Source organism: Tyto alba, unplaced genomic scaffold, assembly GCF_018691265.1.
Source record: "Tyto alba isolate M040663 unplaced genomic scaffold, T.alba_DEE_v4.0 Super-Scaffold_42, whole genome shotgun sequence".
NCBI lineage: Eukaryota > Metazoa > Chordata > Aves > Strigiformes > Tytonidae > Tyto > Tyto alba.
This window is the reverse complement of record NW_024881318.1, coordinates 8,042,353-8,062,626: the sequence shown is the minus strand read 5'-3', so window position 1 is coordinate 8,062,626 and position 20,274 is coordinate 8,042,353. Positions and strand designations below refer to the sequence as shown.

Below are 20,274 nucleotides of genomic sequence, written 5' to 3'. Positions count from 1 at the left end.
TATTTACAACCATGCTATCATTGTTTTAGGTTCTTGATAATCTCCTTCATGTTTGCCCTTGTTTTTGAAACTGTCCTTTCCCTTTGCCCTTTCTCATTAAACAAATAATGATGTATTTTCCTTCCTGCTTTGACGACTGTTGCTCACTTGCATGTGCACGTAGTGTTGTCTGTGCTATCAGTAGGACTCAGGAAGGTTGAAGTATGAGTCTTTTATGGGATGAAGCGGGCTTTAATTGGGAGGAAATACATACAGATCAATGGAAAGGCAATAAAAAAGGTCTGAATTGGGCTACCTGCATACATCGTCTGTACATACATTCTCTGGAGGAGTGGAGAAGGGTAAAATACACCAGAATCATGGAGGTGTGTGCGTGAGTTTTAAATTCTGTGATGGTGTTGCAGATGATTTATTTTCACCTGATTCAAAGACGGGTTGAACTGGGGGGTTCTCTTACATAAAGCCTTCTGAACAGAGTACCTCAAATGAGAAGAAAAAGTCCAATGAATGGTGATGAGACTGCACCAGCAGGTCCATCCACTCAAGGGATAGACCTCCCACTACTTCAGCATGAGTCACAGCCTTGTGAGCAAATCGCTGCGCCTCCGTGGGTTTCCAACGGTGTCTCCGACTATCTGTCTGCATTTTGGTATCTGTGAAAGAAACCTGATGGTTCTTCCTTATTGGCTGCTCCAGATCCATAAATTACTCCTGTTCCTCAATTTAGCTGAGAATTTCAGTGAGGTGAGTGATACAGGCTGAAGAAACCAAGTGCCTGAAGCAAGAGACAGATGGCTGAACCCATGATTCACCAGCGATGAGCTGCAATTGGGCCATGTAAACTTTGATGTAATTCATTACAATTGTATCTGTTCTGTAGGGGGAGGATTTTCCTCAATGATTTGTATGACCTTGCTAAACCCAGATAGGTGGTAATTGAGCAGCAACTACTTCTTCAGAAGAAACAGAATAAAAATATTGAAAATATTGACTCACCCCAAAGGCAGTAAGCAGCACTTTGGTCTTTGACCTTTAAGCATCCTAGGGTAGTCAATAACCTGGCTGTTAGATGCTGTGCCTGCCACTGATTTTGATTTGGGAGTAGTTTAACCTTGAACCAAGATCCAAGTAACCACGGCAACAGGAAGTCAGCCTCTCCATCCAAGGAGTGGGAATCCATAAATCAAGGTCCCTAATGCAAACACTGTGTGCAGGTAGAGATTTGAGAGGATAAGTGGTTTGTGAGGGATTACCTTTGAAAAAAATGAATGACTGTCCCTTGATATGTTGAAGCACAGCTTCACAGAGACTTTTTTTTTTATCAATAGAGGTCAACAGGTTACAGCTGCATGTATTCGTACAGCTCTTTATATAGGCCCTTCAGTTTAATTAGAACCAGATGTTGAATTTATGAGGTTGTTAGCATTATTATGTACCATATGCACATGCATATATGTGTGTGTGTATTGTTACATATTCCCACATATGCACATTTCTTGCACACAAACTACATTCATGAATATATAATGTTAAGTCTCAAACTCAAGCACTATGGAATAATGAAAACTGAGTTTTGCATATGCACAGTTCCACTGTGCTGAGATCCCACAGGCTTCATTACTTGGTCAAATATCCCAGTTATTCAATGTTTTATTCAATGTATAGTGCTCACCTAACAAACAGTTATTTGGTAGTTAGATTTTGCTCTTGCTATTCAGTGTGTGACATCATGACTCATTTATTCCACATTTCTAAGCCTCAGTGTGAACAGATGAATGTTTCATGAATGTTGATAATTTTGTTTTTGCAGCACTGTTCTTGAGATGAGGGGTATATTATTGTTCTCATTTGCAACAGAGAAGCTGAGCAGAGAGAGATTGAAGTTGAATGGATATAATTTGATATGCTTAATACTTGGTTTGAGGATCTGGAAGGATATGTGGTCTGATAGGCAGAAACTGCTCTTCATATCCCCACCAAGCCATGACCTGTCATTCTGTCTTGTGACTATTTTTGCACTTAGACCTATTCTCCTCTATTAAGTCCCAGACTGATATCAGGTCACAGGTCCGTCAGGACTCCTAACTCTGACTGCCCCACTCCGCAGCCCTATCTTTCAGACTCCCCTCACAATGCAGTTCTATGCCTGAGTCTTCTGGAGATCTCTTCCAGAGTTTTTGAGACAGCCCATAGTTCTCATGATAATTCACATTTCACGTGCAAGGAGCAAAGGTAGGTACTGTTAATAGCAGCTCCAAGATACAAATACAAGGAAGTGTTGGTATCTGGAGAGGCTGAGCTCAGCCAACAGACATAGAAGTTTGTGCAGCAGTTTCTGGCTCTGCTTCAAGATCTTCTTGATCGTCTGGGAAAGATATCAGGGTACTTGTAGGAACTCTTTGAGGAACTACCTGGTGCTATCCAGGTGCAGCCAGGGATAGCAGGGAACCCTTACTGCTGCAGGGGGCAAAGGTGTCCATCTGCTGACCTGACCTGCTGCCCAGGGGGGTTTGATTCTGGCCTGGGGCTTGGATCAGGGAAGTTGTGGAGACACACCAAACCAAATATGAGTGGCAAATCAAATCAAGCAAAGGTGGCAAGAGACTTTCAGGAATGACTAAGGAGCTCCTGAGTAATGATGTCAGACAGAAAAAGGAAGCAAAAAAAGAGGTGAAAGCAGGAACAGGTGATCCCAAGAACAATAGAGACAATGTTCAAGCATGCAAGGATGGCCTTAGAGAGCCAAAAGCTTATGTGGAGTCGAGTCTAGCAAGGGCAGAATGGCAACAAGAAGTGTTTCTACAGATACCTAAGCATCAAAAAGAAGCCTAGGGAAGATGTCAGCCCACTGCTGAATGGAACAAGGACCCTGGTAGCAAAAGGCTGGCAAAACAATGAGACATTATAGGACTAAGACATTGGCTTCTTTGCTTTGATCTTTAAGGGTAAGACCAGCCTTCGGGAATCCCAGACCCCTGAGACTGATTGGGAAAGGAAACTTAGTCTTGGTTGAAGAGGATCTGGTAGGGAAGAGTTAAACAAACTGAACATACATAAGTCCAGGGGACTTGACCAAATGCACCCAAAAGTGCTGAGGATGCTGGCTGATGTCATTATGAGGCCACTCTTGATTATTTTTGAAATGTTGTGGTGACTAGGAGGAGATCTTGAGGACTAGAAGAGAGCAAATGTCAGTCCAATGCGAGCAAGAACACCCAGGGAGCAAGAGGCTGGCCAGCCTCATCTTAATTCCTGGTTGTTGGAGCAAATAATCCTAGAAAGCACTCACGGTGTCAGTACTGGGACCAAAACTATTTAACATGTTAGTCAACGACCTGGGTGATAGGGCAGAGTGCACCTTCAGCAAATTTGGAGAAGATAAAAAACTGGGAGGAATGGTTGTCATACCAGAGGGTCATGCTGTCATCCAGAGGGACACCAACAGTATGGAGAAATGGAGAAACTTAAGAAGTTCAACAAGGACAAAGGCAAATTTGTACGCCTGGGGAGGAATAACACCATGCACCAGTACCTGTTGGGGGCTGGCCAGCTGGAAAGCAGCTTGGCAGAAAAGGCCCTGGGGCTCCTGGTGGACACAAAGTTTACCATGATCCAGCAATGTGCCCTTGCAGCAAAGAAGGCCAAGAGCTTCCTGGGATGCATTAGGAGAAGTGTTGCCAGAAGATCAAGGGAGGTGATCTTTTAGATTTATCCAGCACTTGTGAGGCCACAGCTGGAGTACTGTGTCCTGTTCTGGGCTTCTCAGTACAATAAAGATGTGGATATATGGGACAGAGTCCAGTGAAAGGCCACAAAGATGAATAAGAAGCCTGGAGCATCTCTCCTATGAGGAAAGACCAAGACAGCTGGAATTGTTCAGCCTGGAGAAGAGAACGCTTAGGGGGAACTTACCCATGTGCACAAATGTCTGGTAGGGAAGAACAAAGAAGATGAAGCTAAACTCTTCTCAGTGGTGCCTAGTGACAGGACAAGAGGTAGTGGGCACAAAGTGAAACACAGAAGGTTGTGTCTGAACATCACAAAATGCATTTTTATTGTGAGAATAATTAAGGACTTGTAGAGATCACCCAGAGCGGTTATGAGGTCTCCATTCTTGGAGATATTCAAAACCTGACCAGACATAGTCCAGGGCAGCCTGCTCTAGCTAACTGGCTAACTGTGCTAAGTACAGTTGGACTGTAGTAATCTCAAGAGGAGTCTTCCAAACTCAGCTGCTCTGTGATTTTTGAATCTTCATATAATTTAATTGCCAAAACCTGATGGATTATATCTTAGGCCCATGTGCAAGTTGAGATTTGAAAAGAGAAAGAATTTATGAAGGCTTACTTCTGAAAAATGAATGCATGTACTGGGTGACTGATGCCTACCCAGCATCACAGAGACCAAGAGAGGCTTTTGTAAGTTGACAAAGACACAACACAAAGTCTTCACCCTAGCAGGCTTTTGCTCCAGTCTCACGAGGGTGGCTACTGGATTTTTACAAAACACCAACTGGTAGAAGTTTTCTAAAATGGGCAAAAACAACTTCCAGGCTTATTGTAAAAAGTGACTGAAGCATTTCAGCTGCCTTTCCACTTGGTAAATTCATATAATTATAGATATATATGCAATATGTATACACACACATGAACTCACAGAAATATTACATATAAATGGATCGATACATATCGAGCTGTATTAGGCAGATAGTTAATATGTAAAATTTCAATCCGAGCAGTTTAAATTTGACACATTTACAAGCAAATAAAATGGCTTCAAATCATAAAAGAGTTTGAAAAATGTTGTTAAGGGAGGAATCTACTAGCTCTGAGTGCATAAATTCTATTTTTCTGGAATATTTGACCTCTCTAGTATATTTCTACCACTCATTGTTTCTGCATTGTAATCCTTAGATAGAAAAATGCATGACAAATTGCTCTTCTTTTTTTTAAAACTCCCTCCACTTTAATGAGTTGTAAGGTAAATTTTCATTAGGAAGGCGATTCCTAAAAAATAAGTGTAATGTACTTTACACAGGGAATTACATACTGGGGCTGCTCCTCATGCTTTCTCCTTACTCAGATGAAACACCCACTGAGTCAAATCATTATAGAAGAGAAGTGTGTGAGTGTGGAGAATCCACTACCCAGAGAATGACAAATAGGCAATCCCAGTAAATACAGGTATGAAGGATGTCTGTCTTTATACATGTGTTTCTTTGAAAAAGAAAAAGTAGAAATGTGGAATTATTATGTTGGTTTACTATAGTTTATAAAGATCAGCAATGGTACATCCTTAAGCAAAATGATCAAAAATAACAATGATGGTCCTTGCTAGTATCAAGACTATATTACAGGCACATACACAGGAAAATATGGAAATATAGCAGTGTAGCAAGGACAGCAACTGATTACGCTTTTCCAGGTATTCCCCAGACATGTTACTTTATCAATACTCATCCAAATTTCGTTTCCTTCCGCAGGAATTACAGGTCCCCACTTAAAAGCAGACCAGACTTCACTTCATGGTAAAATGGAAAGTTCTGCCTGTAACATGATGACCAGAAGGAAACCAACAGCTGTTGACAGTGTTGCAATGCCAACTCCAGTATTATCTCTCCTACCTTCATCATCAGCAACATCTGAAGCAGGTAATGTTGTTTCTCTTGATCTATTTCTTCCCCATCTTCTTCCTTCTGGCACTGCACTGAACAATATGTGCTTGTACTGCTCTTCCTGATTGGAGAAGTAGCTGCAAATGTGCATATCTAATGTGATAATCAGGCTGTAATTTTTCCAACACTTTCTTATCATGATCATATCTTGGCATAGCAAATCTATTTTATTCACATACCACCATTTGTGCAATAATGAGGACACAAGCAGCACCAGCCCGTATGGTCTAGCAGGGGGCTCTGAAGCAAGACTCTTGGGTTCCTTTGTCAGCCCCGTTGTTCATTTATTTCAGTGTTCCCATCCCTGTAGCATGAACATGCGGAATACACAGTGAATAGCTAAGGAGCAGCTGAGATTTCTTTCTGCATACTTCAGTGATTTTAGCATAATATTCTGTCTTGCAAATGTGAAATTGTCTGGGGCAATGAACGATAATTTAAAACGTATCAGAATAAATAAGTCAAAATAACATGGTTTTCAATCAACTTATATTTTGTGCTTCTATTTTAAATCAGATCAGGAGGTGATAGCTTTATACAGCCAGAAACTGAGCCAAGTCATTCAAGCATCATCATGACTTTTCTTGGGCATGGATATAGAAGTTAATCTTGCATTGTGTCTTAATTTCTAGAGAATGGGGAACCCACAGTGCATTGCCCTACCTGCAGCCATTAGAAGTTTCATAGTCTCATCAAACCTTTAATTCCACATTCACAAAAAATGTATTTGTATCACTGAGTTACGGAATGATTGGATATTTAATTATTCAATTGAAATTGCTGTTTCAGTGGACTCCTTTTGATTTTCCTCTCATTTACTGAATAAATAGTGAAAACAAGGTTTTCATGCTGTAAAGTAGCCTCTATAAAGATAACTTTTTATTTTAAAAAACTCAGGATTCTGTTTAGTCTTTAATACTTTCATATATATAAACTAAGGACAGATTTTTAATGCAGCAGAGAATGAAAGCACACAAATATTTTATGATCAGTTTCAAGATGAAAGTGTATGCTTGACTGCATAGTTCATTCTTTCCATTTTCAGAAGTCTAATTAAATTGTTGGTTTATCTGTAGCCCAGATGTTGAAATAATTTAGTTGAAAACTGAAAGAAACTGTGTTAATGGGAAAACAGGACAGTGCTATGGGTTTCCTGTAATTAATAGGGAGCTCTTTGAAAATTCCTCCATTCAAACCAAGTCGACAAACTGAGCCCAGCTGTTGAGTAAACAGTCTTCTCTGTTCCATGTTCTTGCAAGCGGCCTCAAGCAGCTCCAGAGGGATGGAGAATGACAGGCAGTAAGAAGGATTTTAGTGCTGCAGACATAACAAAGCCATTCAGAATAAAGTTAGGGGACCGATAAAGAACTTCCAAGGAGTCTGATCTACCTGGGCTCACCTCCTTGTTCAACACCACTGTGCTGGAGTGGGTCCTACAGCCTACTCTAAGCTACCCTTGGAAATGCATATTTTTGGTGGAGATTTCTCTCTTTGCCTCAGAAGCTATTTCCAGCATCATATCAATCCTGCATGACTTCCCAACATGGCCTGCAAGCATTTCAATTTGTCTTTGTCTGTGAGATGGAGCCTCACTACATCTGTGGACCCCGGGGAGGGGAGAAACACCGTGTCTCCATGTTCCTTATTTTGAATGTGTAGAGCTGTGGTTTAAGACTAACATCGGTTCTTGTTTGTTTGGTGCAGCTAAGTAAGGTTGTTTGGAGATTGGGAAAATGATGAAAGAAAAGTGCAACCGTCTGTGCTGCATTAAGTATTTCTAGTTTCTCTTCACTTTGGTTTGTATTTTGCCAGATAGCTTCAGGCCTTCACGGAGGCAGCATGTGGCCATGCAGGCTGGGGAGGTGTAGGGAGATAACTGTGCCTGAGCAAAGAAGTATCCCTTCATGCAACCCTAGCACTTGGAGGTTGCCATCATATTGTATCATCTCTGTAGGAGCATATTCCCTTTTTCATATGCTTGCATGCAGATAAAGTGTTACTATTCCCCACCTCCTCTTCCACCCCTTCTAGATGAATTCCATCAGATAGAGCAAGATGAAAGTCTTCCTCCCAGAGAAAGATTTCCATGTGCAAACAGCAAAGTAGGTGAAGGAAGAGAACAACAAAGCCTAAAAACAACACAGACCAACTTGGGTCTAGGGTTGGGCAGGATTTGTCTGGATAAAATGGAAAAGATTAGTACTTGGGCTTGGTTTTCAGCAGAGCAGTATATCACATGGCAATATAGGAAAATATTTTATATCAAAGATTGGTCACCAAGAGGTTCCAGATGAGTTGATAACACCTAATGGCTTTCACTTCAGTAGTGGTTTATTTTGGCAGATCTCCCTGGTATTTTGTCATATGCACACCTCATCATATCTTCCCCCTACAGACACATCACACTGTTTTCCACATAGTCTCCCTTAACCAAATGTAGAATCAGATGTCCCTGACTCTTAATAGTCAAAATAATATTGAGTTTCCTAATATCTCCTTTAAAAAGCCTGACTTGAAATCTTATTACTTACTCAGTACATGCATTCTATTGGTGGACTATATAACACAACTCAAATATTTTCTAGAGCTTGCAGGTTCAGAGGCTTGCAAGGAAGAAAAGCAAGAGCATTCTTAGTAGCTTCTAACAAGCTTCCTGAGAAAGCCACAGACACCCCGAAGCATTTACAAAAGAAAATTTAGTGCAGTAATCCAGCGTAGAACAGCACAGATTTTTTTTTTTTTTGCTAAATGAGAAAATGAGTTTCAGACCAAAAGTAAAAGGACTGTCAGCTTGCGAAGTTTTAGGAGGGCAAAAAATTACCTAAACATGAAGAAAGACACTGAGGTTGGTGTTCAGCTTATAGATTTACATGTAAGTGTAGATATCTACCCAATAACTTCACATTAGTTCATTCTGGAGAAGTAGGCAGTTTGGCAGAAAGTAGATGCCTACCTCTGCTCCACTCATGCACTGTCTACTCACCATCAGGCTCCACTCAGAACACTCATCCTGGGTGACCTGGGCCTCTTTGCCTAAGACACCCATTACATTTGGCAGGCTGGACAGGAGACCTATACCTTCCTTATCCAGTATCAGGGCGTCAGAAGGATGTACATGGTCACCTTAAATTACACCAAGTTCCCATTTTAGAAATGGAGTTTATCCTCTATATAGACCAGATTTCCATTGGCTGTGATGGGGTGGTAATACAGAGCTGCAGAAACAACTGACTACAGATAAATCTCAGTAAAGACATAAAATCTTTGCAGATACTTGGCTAATGCTTTATTTCAAATTTGTTTCCTGTCCTTTGGCTTACTTTCTTTCCAGTGAAAGTTGAGAGTAATGCCAAGTCTCCTGATTTCACCATGAACCTTACAGTTCTTCCTGTATTTCTGCTAAATTTCCCATCTTCAAAATTTCCATCATCAACTGAAAAATTTCACCTTTACTTTCTGGAAAAAAAATGCATTTTGAATATGGGAATTTTCAAAAAGGGTTTTGAGAATGTGCCCTGACGGTAGCAATAAAAAGCAAAGGGTGGATGGCAAATACAAAGAGTGTGCCAAATTTTTGATTTCTTAAATCTACTAAGCTGAAGCTACTCTCAGGATCTGGGGGGAGACTCAAAAGAGTCAGCTGCTTAGGGCTGGAAATATTTGGACTATATATGTCAATCACCAGTGAGGCTAGATGAGAGTAATCATTTTGTGTGACAGGGATTTAACCTTTTTTGATCAGATGACTGAGAAATAGTTCACTGCCACTCGCCTTTAGGGCTCTTGCATCCAGTTTTTAGGAGTGACCTACTTGAGAGGAATTTTGTGCAACTGATTAGCTTCTCCTGAGCAACTTGGATATTTCATTTCCTTTCTCTTTTTCTTTGGTACCAAAATGACTGCATTCCTCTTTTCTTTTGTATTCTGTGAATCACAAACTGCAAGTGGGTTTTATGTTTTCTTTTTGGTGTGGGGTGTGGATTACATATGGAAAATGTATTTTGTTTTGTAATTAATGAAAACCAGACTTTGGGAAGTTGGCCATCCAGGTCTTTATTTATAAGAGAGCATATGTCTGTGTTTTGTTTATGACTCACTCCTACTTCTTGCATTGTAACTTGGGTTTGTTTATGCAAGCTCTTTGCTGAATCCAAGCAACATGGTGGTGTAAGAGCCAATAATTTATGTTCTCCAAGAGGGGAGGACAGTGAGTGAGGTTTGTATTCTGAGTCTGTTATAGCCCACAGTGAGCCAGAGGAGATTCTACCACTTGATGGCTCCTGGTTATCTACATAAAATGCTACAATAGCAAATTTAAACTTCCACTAGAAGATTAGCCCGTTAGCCATGAAGTGAGTGATAACCCCCAAACGAACCTTTCTCAAAATCTTGGCTGCTCTAGAAACTTCAGGGATTTCAAACCCAAATGATTGCTTGACAGTCAGGTGTAAATTAAGTTTGCAAGTAGATGTGGGCTGAGGTTAATTTAGTGGGATGTTTTATTCTTTACTGAAAAGAAATTCTGAATTCCATCATTTATTTTCCAGCAGCGCAGAACAGATATGTTAGGAGTGAAAGGGAGCACTAGTTTTTGCAATAGCAGAATTAATACATTCTGTTTCTCTCACAAAGGGGTAGTTACTTTTAATCTGTGTGCAAATCCTGAACTCTGAACAGATGCCATATTCAGTAAAAGACAATGAGACAATTTAAGAAAAACAAGCAAGGTCGCGTGTCCTAAGCAAAGGACCAGGAGCCAAGAAATGCTGGGTACTCTTTCCAGCTCTGACAATGACTCACAATGTGACCTTGGCAAGAGACTTAACTACTTTGGACTTCATTCAGATCTAAAGTAAGTGATCTGAACCAGGAGTAAGATTACTTTGGGGGCCATTAAAGTCAATTATATGACTGAGTAGTTTCACCTACTATCTGTGGGGATGATAGTAAAGAAACCCAGGCAGGGGTAATGAATTTTCCACAGGTGAAGTGACCCATACATCTTGTCTGTGCCCACTAGTTTTAGTAACAAACACTTTTCATAGTAACTGGCATCCATGCTGAGAATTAAAGGCTAGAGTGAAGACATCAGGAGTATAGCTTTAGGGTATAGAAAGTTTAATAGTTGCAGTGGGCCAATATGACAGCTATGCTAAGTAGCCCTTCCTTCCCTCCCACTAGAGGTTTAGAAATGAGCATGAACCAAACCCATGGTAAAACACTGCTGTAGAAAAGCTTTGTTGCTTTAAAAGAGGGGAAAGAAGAAGACAAATCTCTGAATATTGCTTGATAGTCCAAGTTGTGTTTTCATCTAGAACAGTAAAAAAGGAGGTAACAGCAATTCTTCTGTAACTGTAATAAATAATGTTATAACTTTTTTTTAGCCACTTTTCTATGCAGAGTCCTTTCTCACAGCCATCACTTCTTTAGTAGTCATATTCAACGTACTGGTCTTGAAAGCATCTAGTCTTCATGATGTGGAAAACAAGCAAAATAGAGTTTCCATTCACTGTTGTTTGACCTACCCCTGTTTCTCCCCATATCTCCCAACAGCCAGCCCACCACTGAAAAAAAGGTTCAAGCGCCGTGAAATTGAAGCAATCCAGTGCGAGGTGCGCAAGATGTGCAACTACACCAAGATCCTGTCCACGAAGAAGAACCTGGATCACGTGAACAAGATCCTGAAAGCCAAGCGGCTGCAGAGACAATCAAAGACAGGCAATAACTTCGTCAAGAAGCGGAGGGGGCGTCCTCGGAAGCAACCTCTTTCCTTCGACGAAGACTCCAGAGACCAAATGCCCGTTCTGGAAAAATGCATCGACCTTCCCAGCAAAAGAGGTCAGAGACCGACACTCAACCCTTTGATATTAGAGCAAGCAGCCACTCAAGATACAATCATGGCCACCATCGAGGCTGTCATACACATGGCTCGAGAGACACCACCCCTGCCGCCTCCTCTCCCTCCTCCACCCCCTCCACTCCCTCTCCCTCCACCCCGGACGCCCCGGGTTGGGAAAAGGAAAAGCAAGTCCCCGCAGGAGGAAGAGGAGGACGTGAAAGTGAAGCGGCACCGGAAAGGAAGAGGGAGCGAAAGTGAAGGCCTTCCCTAAGGCCAGCGCACCTCGTCGGGTGTTGGGTGCCGGTAGCAGGGCACACTGGGAGTGAGGGACTGGAGGTGCCCAGTCCACTTCACCCCTGTAGCAGCATCAGACTCACTCATCCCTTTGGCGGCCAGAACCCATTGTGGAGACCTGTGCCAGCCGGGGTTCGCATCTTCCTCTTCATCGCTTTGGCCCCAGCCCCCGCAAGAACAAAGGGGGAAAGGGTGCAAGAAACATGGGGGATCACGGGGGGGGCGGGGGGGGGAGGGTGTGTTAATGTTGGGGATAGCATCTACTTTGCAGAGTTTCCAAAACTAAGCAGCATCTCAGCATTGCTGTTGTCATACCATATCGGGAGGCGGGAGGTCATCCTTGCAGAGAGTTGAATGTTGTCACTAGGGCTGCATGCTCAACTACAATTCTGTTTGGCGGGCCAGGTGAAACTAAGAGTAAGCGTACCATAGTAGAAATCACTGTAAAAAAGGAAAAAAGAGAAAAAAAAAAAAAAAAGACAAAAAAATAGTGTAATTTTCTCAACTGTGATCTTGCTTATAATTTGTTTGAGGGTTGTTTTTTTTTTTCAGTTTTATATACCTACCAGGCTTTGGGGCAGCATAACCCAAAATGCCTGAATCCTGCTAGAACTATATATTTCTTTCTCATTTACTTGCCTAGTTACAACTAGCTGCAATATAGGCAATAGAAAAGTAGAGCCTTACACGCGTGCACACTCATTCTGAGTGCTATCCCAAGGAACAATGGAATATCACAACATTTAAAGTAAGGTGTACATGGATATTCAGTTATGATAGCACGTTTCTATGAAGCAACTTGGCATTTTCAATGGCATGTGAAAAAGGGGTCATCCGTCAACCAAGTTGTTTTAATGTTCAGTACATATGAGTAGAGAACAGCAAGACACTTCTGGGGAATAGAGTTATAGTAAATGTTGACAAAATCACAAAAAAAAAAAAAATATAAAAAAGATAAAAGAAAAAAATAGGACAGAAAAAATAGATTAAGAGGACAGGGCCCAAACTTACCAGTTCTTACCACCTGCAATTCCCCATGAAATTGATGGGAAACCCAGGATCTGAATAATTTACATTGGGTAGCAATGCCTTGATATGTTCTTTTAAAGAAAATAGATGAAGTAGATTGTTTTAAAAAAATAGAGAACAAAACCCTATGGAAAATAGGTTCTTTCTTGGCAATTATTTCTTAAAAAGAAAAGGAATAAGTGTTCTTATCTGAAAATAAAAATGTTCAAAGGGTATCACCACTGCAATTGTATTAATGCCACTTTGGACATGTTCTCCAAGTTGTGGTTGCCTTAATAAACTAAAAAAAAAATTTTTTTTTTTGTACATAATGTAATTATAGAGCTCTCAGTCTGCATGGATGCAAACTGTGTGTGACAAATCGTCTCTTTAAATGGTCAGTTCAAATTGTACATTTCTCATTCGAGCTGTACGTTAGTCATTGATTTACCTTGGGTAAAATACCCAAGCTCCATTTCCACAGCCCAATTAAAATGTTTAACTAAAAGAAGGACCGAATGTGAAACTGTTCCATTGCAGTAACAATGCTTTTAAAAAACAAGGCAGTTGTTGAAATCTGAAATAACTACTTTCAACTTTATTTCATTTCTTTTTAGAGTCCTTCAGTACACTCAAAACCTGATATGGCAAGATGGATATTAAAATGGGAAGCAGGAGGGAAAACTCCTTAAAGGGAGTGGGGATCGGAATTATTTAATGATTCACAAGCCAACTGCTATTCCCTTTTTTGAGAAATCTTTGAACTGGCTTATTGCCAAGAAAACTTCAAATAGCACGACACTAAACAACAAAAAAACCAAACAACAAACCCAACAAAACAAGTCCCTGCAAAAAACCCTGTATTTCTATTCTGTTATTTATTTACAAAAATCCTATCAAGACTATGGTGTTAAAGGGACACTGTAAACATACAGCTTATTATTTTTAGAGACTGATTTTTCTTCTGTGATAGCACCTTAGCTTATTAAACTGAATGCATTTGTGGTTTGATTGGATTAGGAGTCTGGGACAGGGGATATTTTTTACTTTTTTTTTAAAAAAGCTGGAACAAATCTTGAGATCCTATATACTTAAAACTGATAAGGGGGATCGTAGTATTCTGTTTCCAATTTGTTTTACTTTATTCATTGTACTCACTTGTGTTTTTTGTTTTCCAATTAATGCAGCTTAGAAATAAACTAGTCAGTTGCTCATTCTGTTACAATGAATTTACTTTTCCGTTCTCCTAAATTAGCACAGTGTTATTGACTGAAGTTGTAGGAATGTGGAAAAAAATGCTTAAGCCTCCTTGGGGTCCTCCCTTCTTCCTTATAAAAACATTGGACTGAGGTTTAGTTGACTCAGAAATCCTTTTCTTCCATCTCTCCTTTGGGCCTCAAAGTAGGTGACAGTGTCACTTAAAATGCAAGAAAAATTGTAGGTTTGGTATTCCAGGTAGCCTTTAAGCTGAAACTAAGCCAGATAATAACTTATCCTTAGTTTTATCTTCAGTGATCACCTTATCAGTGTTGAAGAATACTTCAGTGTGTATCAGATGGAGCAAAGGCCTGAAAGGACCAGATTCTATCACTGAACTCCCATCACGGCTTCAAGACCTGTCAGACCTTACCGAGTGCCGATAAGGGCTGGATTTGGGCTGGACCTTTCTGGATGTACTGGGATGCAACTGCCCCAAGGAAAGATCACTGAATGGCTGCTGCCTTCCACGTTCTGGAGCTTCAGGAAAAAAAATGCTCTTATCCTTCCAAAAATTACTACCCAAAATGCTGCTAGAGGCAGAGTGCTTAAGGAGAGTGTCCGCTCAGAGGGTACAACCCTATATACCCTTCACTGAGCAAAAATGTTAAGAGGTCCTTTTGGTCCTAGAGAAACTAAGGGTAGCATTCAACACTTGGTAGCTGCAAGCCATCAGTGTTGGATGGGTTCTATCCACACAACAGAGGTTTGTTTTTCGCTATAAGAAGGTGCTGGTAGAGAATGATGCTGCGTGCAGCCTTGGCTGTTTGTCCAAACAACAGCCCAATGCAGCCGGTGCTGGCTGGCAGGAAGATTATCTTGTTAACTTGTGTGGAAGCAGGCTGAAAATACTGTTAGATGGCACTCAGAATTTGTGTTCTGCATGTTGCATAGTCTATAAATATGATAAGCAAGTTGCTGACAGAATAATATTATAAGGCGATGTACTACATGCAGATCATAAAGGATTTAGTTTTAGGGCTTAAGGCTAAAATCCCACTCCTGCAGTTTATTACCCAACAATATTCCAGTAATGAGCTTTTTGATTTTTTTCCCCTACCACTAGGAAGATTTACTGAGGAACTCTCTAAATTCTCTCCACATATTTCCAAGATCTGTATAAAAGTGGGTTGAAAGCCTTTTTGCTTACTAAGACCAAAAAGACCTCTGTTCAAACACCTCTGTTGTGTCACAGATTAACACACATCTTAGCATGCTTCAATAAAAGCGCAAAACAAAATCTCATGGCTGCAAGCCATATGAAATGGGGCCATGGGTTTACATCCTCTCTGTGGGTCTTGTATTCCTCAACCCAGCGTAAAACCAGGAACTGGGACAAGTGTGAGAGGAGAGAGGAAAAAAACCAGTCATTTGTGTGTCTCCAAGAGCTTCGTACTGCCAGTTTTTTGAGCCCTTGAATATTAAATTTTTGGTGAAGCACCTTGCATGTTTTTGGGCAACTGTCATAATAAAAAAAAAAAAAAAAAAAAGAGTAGGTGATAGTAGTTATCAGCTACTAGAGTATCCTACAGCATGGCCCATGACTCTCCACTTGACAGCAATGCTTTGGACCGTTCGTGTAGAATATTCTGTTTGTGTTGTTACAGTTTTTGGGTAGCATCTGGTGCAGCGAGGTGCTGGTTCATCACTGGAGCTTCTGAGAGCTACAGCAATACAATGAATAAACAGAAATTGCTGTTCTATATGCAAGGATTTCGCCAACTCGTTTTCACAGGCTCTGATTCAGGACTGCACTTAAGCAGATTTAAGTAGCATCCTGAAGAGTAAAAAGGGCAACAAAAAAAGACAGGAAAAACAAAACAAAAAACCAAAAAAACAATATGGTTTTCTGAATTAAGAAAACAAACATTATGCCCTTGCAATGCCTCTTCCTTCCATATCATCCAAAAACTGGGGTACAGAAGTTCGGAGATAATTAGAAGCACATATTAACAAAGGACACATATTTGAGCTCTCCTTAAGATGCCTGACTAGGTTGTATAAAACACTACATAGAAAAAAAAGAAAAAGAAAAAAAAATGTAAAAACATTAAAAGAGCTGCCAATTGGACAACATGGGGAAACAGTTAAATCCCATGTTGATTTGTTTTACTTTTCTTTTTCTTTATTTTTTTAAGCTATTTCTTAAATAATAAATGCACATGAAGTGTTAAATATGTATATACTGTATTTCAAAAAAAAAAATTAAAAAAAATCAAACGAATGGGGCACAAGATTGTTCTATAAGTCGTGCTGGCTAATTTTTAGTTTGTATTCATAAGTGGTTTTTAAAAGCCTTTTTTAAAGTGTAATTTGCATGTTCTACTTTGATTGTATGTAAACATATTTTAGAGCAAAAAAATGTATTTGTATTTTATTGAATATAGAGGCAAGAAAAAAAACTTGTACATTGTTTGAAATGTTCTTTTTGTAACAGTTTTTATTCATGAAGCATTTTTGTACATTTAAAAATGGATATGGACTTGATGTTCTTTGAGGCTTAGATACATCTGGCATGCTTTAATGTCATGCTCCTTCATGATCTTAGATGTTGGTTTTTAAACATTTTTTTCTAAAACAAAGCTCAGTCTTTTCGCTACCAAATCAGGTTAGCACAGTATAGAGCACTTAACTAAAAAAAAAAAAGAAAAAAAAAAAGTTAATCCTATTCATATGTTATTCATTGTGTGAAATTAAAGGAATTCAATTCAGTCTAACATGAGTTGTGAATTCTTTTGTCTTATTTTCCATCTGTTTCCCATCACTAAGGAGTTTAATAGCTTTTGGGATACTAATACCATGCATTCACAAGCCCTCTTTATGGTAATGGAGAAAAACATGCTTTGGCTCTGTTCTTTTTTCTTTGCTTTATTTTTTTTATTTTTCCCAGAATATCCTTAAAAGTTAAAAACGGACTGTGCCATGGGTCCCGTGGACAAAAGAGGGGTTCACGCTCTGAGGCTGTACGTACTGCCAGATGAATAGAAGCATGTCTGCTCCCAGTTGTGTCCCCAGGCACCAGGACGGTAGCACTCACCACCCAGGTGTGATTTCTACCCCCGAAGCAGATGGAGCATCCCTCTCCAGGTCCCTGCAGAGAAGGGTGTCCCCAGGGCTGGGTTACGGGCGAGGCAGCGACGAGAGACAACCCTCTCCTCGCTGAGCATCAGAGATGAAGGTCTGCAGGCCAAGGGGTATTTTCCATTCTGAGAAGGCTCATGCTGTGACTGTGGGACCAGGAGCTGATTGCAGCATGGTCTTAAGGTTCTTTTCCAAGCTGCTGCTGAGAGTGGTCAGCTGCCACTCTACAGTCAGCCTCAACATCCTCTGCAGCAACATCAGGTTTCATCTTTTTCCCACCACCTTCCCCAGTGGGTCAGTAACCTAGGGGTTGGGATTAAATCTTGTTTCCTGGAGGAGGCATTGATGTTCAGGTACGACAGATAACTTAGTGTCCTTTCATATTATCTCCTTCTGAAGCTTCACAGGGTGGTTTGGCTTGGTGGGACCAACTCATCCCATTGCAAAGATGACCCGTCTGCTGTTTTCACAGCTATTGCTTTATGTTACTGGAGTAGACCCGCTCCAAAGATCTCAAATGTGATGGGGCTTTTTTCTTTCTCCCCTTTCTCTCTTTAACATATGCATAGCCCCAGCTTTTGACAACAGTTTGTGAAGCGCTGACATTTTCACTCACTGTTTTTATCAGGATCTGTGATGTATCAGCCACTGGTCTCCAACTCTAACCACATTTTTGTAAAAGGCCTGCGGTAAGACTCCCTTGGAAGCATCTGTGAACTGTCAAGTTTCATGCTTGCTGCTGCAGTATCTCAGGACTGATCTCCCTTCCCACCAGCTCTTTTCTGAGCTTTACCTCCCACCACCACTGAGCTCTGCTGTACTTTCACAGTGTCACCTTGCAGGCATACGAAGGTGCAAGGCTGGGAGAGCAGCTGTTGGGGAGCGAGAGCTGGGGATGCTGGGTTTCTGTCATTGGAGGGGGACAGGTCATGAGGTACTCCATCTGTGATGTTTTCATGCTTTCTTGTCTCTGATCTCTTTTTTTTTTTTTTTTTTTTTTCACCAGGCTGATGACACCATGTATGGTGTCAGAGCACAATACTCTTCACCAGTCTCCTCCTGGGCAGGGAGGAGTCTTTGACCAGCACTCCCATCTGCTTTCTCAGGGTCAGTCTCTTGCTAGGATCTCTCTGTAACTGCTTCATCCCCGGTAACTACTCCAGCACTATATGGATTAAACCACCTCTGAGAAAAACCTTTGAAAGTCTTAGAAACAAAGTTTAGGAAATTCACAAACTCTAGTAAGTTTTAACTTTTTTTAGGTACGCTGTTTAGGGAGAAACTGTTGTCTCACTTTGCATGAGTTCAGTGTTTTCCAAATTCACTTAGAATATTTTCATTAATTAATCTCTGACCTGAAATAACTGAAAATAATTAAAACAGCAAGTGCCTTGGAAAAATCTCTGATCAAAAATAATATTCTCCTCTGATTATCCTCCTTTTTTCTGAGCATCTTTTGCTCATAGAAGTAGTGAAGCTCTGCTCAAACCCTCTTTGGTCATCCTCCATATTATTGGAGTTTCAACTTAGAGCAGAGTTTCACACTCTGCCCTCAAGATATGGATAAGGAGGTGTGTACTATCCCTTGAGTCAAAGTATGATCTTAATTCACTTTCGATAGTGGAGGTTGTTCGTGTCCCCTGGGATATGGAGACTGACCGAGGTGACCTTATCTTATCCTAAGCTGGCAGAGAAAAGCCTTAACATGAGCCTGACTCTCTCTCACAGAACCATTTCTCACCAGACTCCAGAGCTATCTCGTGTGTTGAATTTCTTTTGCATCGAGGAAAATTGTTGAAGATGCCTTCAGCTTGTATACAAGTTGTGTGACCTCATGACAGCATTATTTGCTATTCTGTAACACAAAGCATACATATAATTTTAGAATAATTCTACTGTTACTAAGTAGAAAAATTTTCCAGTGACTTTGAGGGGATCAGTGACAGGGCTTTACTCAATGTCCTTCAGGACATACCATCTGGCAAGTTCCAGAAAGCAAAGGGAAGCATAGATATAAACCTAAAAAAATATGTTTGGCCTTTTATGGGCAATTAATGAACCACATCACTAGCTTAGAGGTTTCAGAGCTAGTAGAAATTACAGAAATCACAGTAATGTGTGGTTTATCAAACAATCTGCATTTTTTACTGTGAGCTGCAGGAATAACTGGTGTGAAAGCACCAGAGGAGTTGGAACAAGAGTTTAACAGAATGTTACTGTAATCATAAGTCATAGAATCACAGAGTCATATAGTGGTTTGGGTTGAAAGGGGATTTAAAGATCATCTAGTTCCAACCCCCTGCCCCACGCAGGGCCCCCTTCCCCCAGCCCAGGGGGCTCCCAGCCCCGTCCAACCTGGCCTTGAACCCTTCCAGGGAGGGGGCACCCACAGCTGCTCTGGGCACCCTGGACCAGCGCCTCACCCCCCAAACAGGGAGGAATTGCTGCCTTAAATCTAACCTGAATTTCCCCTCTTTCAGCTAAAAACCATCACCCCTCGTCCTACCCCCACCCCCCTGACCCAGAGTCCCTCCCCACCTCTCCTGTCCCCCCTTTAAGCCCTGGGAGGCCACTCGAAGGTCCCCCCGGAGCCTTCTCTTCTCCAGGCTGAACCCCCCCAACTCTCTCAGCCCGGCCCCCCAGGGAAGCTGCTCCAGCCCCCCCAGCATCTCCGTGGCCTCCTCTGGCCCCGCTTGAGCAGGTTCATGTCCTTCTTATGTTGGACCCCCCAGAGCTGGACACAGTACTCATTTCAGTATGACAATTAAGTCTTAATAAAAAGTAATTTCATTATGACAATTAACTATCTCTGTAACACAGAGCAAGACCCACTGGTTCACATTCTCAGCTTATGCAGATCAGCACTACCAGTTTCAAATGTATTAAAGCAGTTTGCAAGAGCAGAAGATTTGTTTTCATTTTCCTTATGGAAACTATTCACCCCAAAGTGGTTTTGAAGTGCCGCTAGTAATATGATGTAGTACAAACTACTGTTGTTGTTAACTATAAGAAGTGTCATATTGAGAATATAGACCTTTGTTAAAAATCAAATGTTTGGAAAACTGGTTCAGCAACACTGGTAGCCATGTCACTGTGCTTTAAGAGTTGTGGTGGAAAGAAG

The 20,274-nt window shown here is 41.0% G+C and overlaps 1 protein-coding gene across 3 annotated transcripts in view; it reads left to right on the top strand.

Annotated features, from left to right (window-relative positions):
• Positions 1-11,988, top strand: part of SETBP1 (SET binding protein 1) — a 258,208-nt gene extending 246,220 nt beyond the window's left edge. For all 3 annotated transcript variants that reach the window (XM_042804726.1, XM_042804725.1, XM_042804724.1), the window contains 2 exons: positions 5,483-5,650; positions 11,228-11,988. In XM_042804726.1, coding sequence (XP_042660660.1) covers positions 5,483-5,650; positions 11,228-11,784 — 725 coding nt within the window. In that variant the 3' untranslated portion in view covers positions 11,785-11,988. The remainder of the gene's footprint in view (positions 1-5,482; positions 5,651-11,227) is intronic.
• Positions 11,989-20,274: the final 8,286 nt, after the last annotated feature.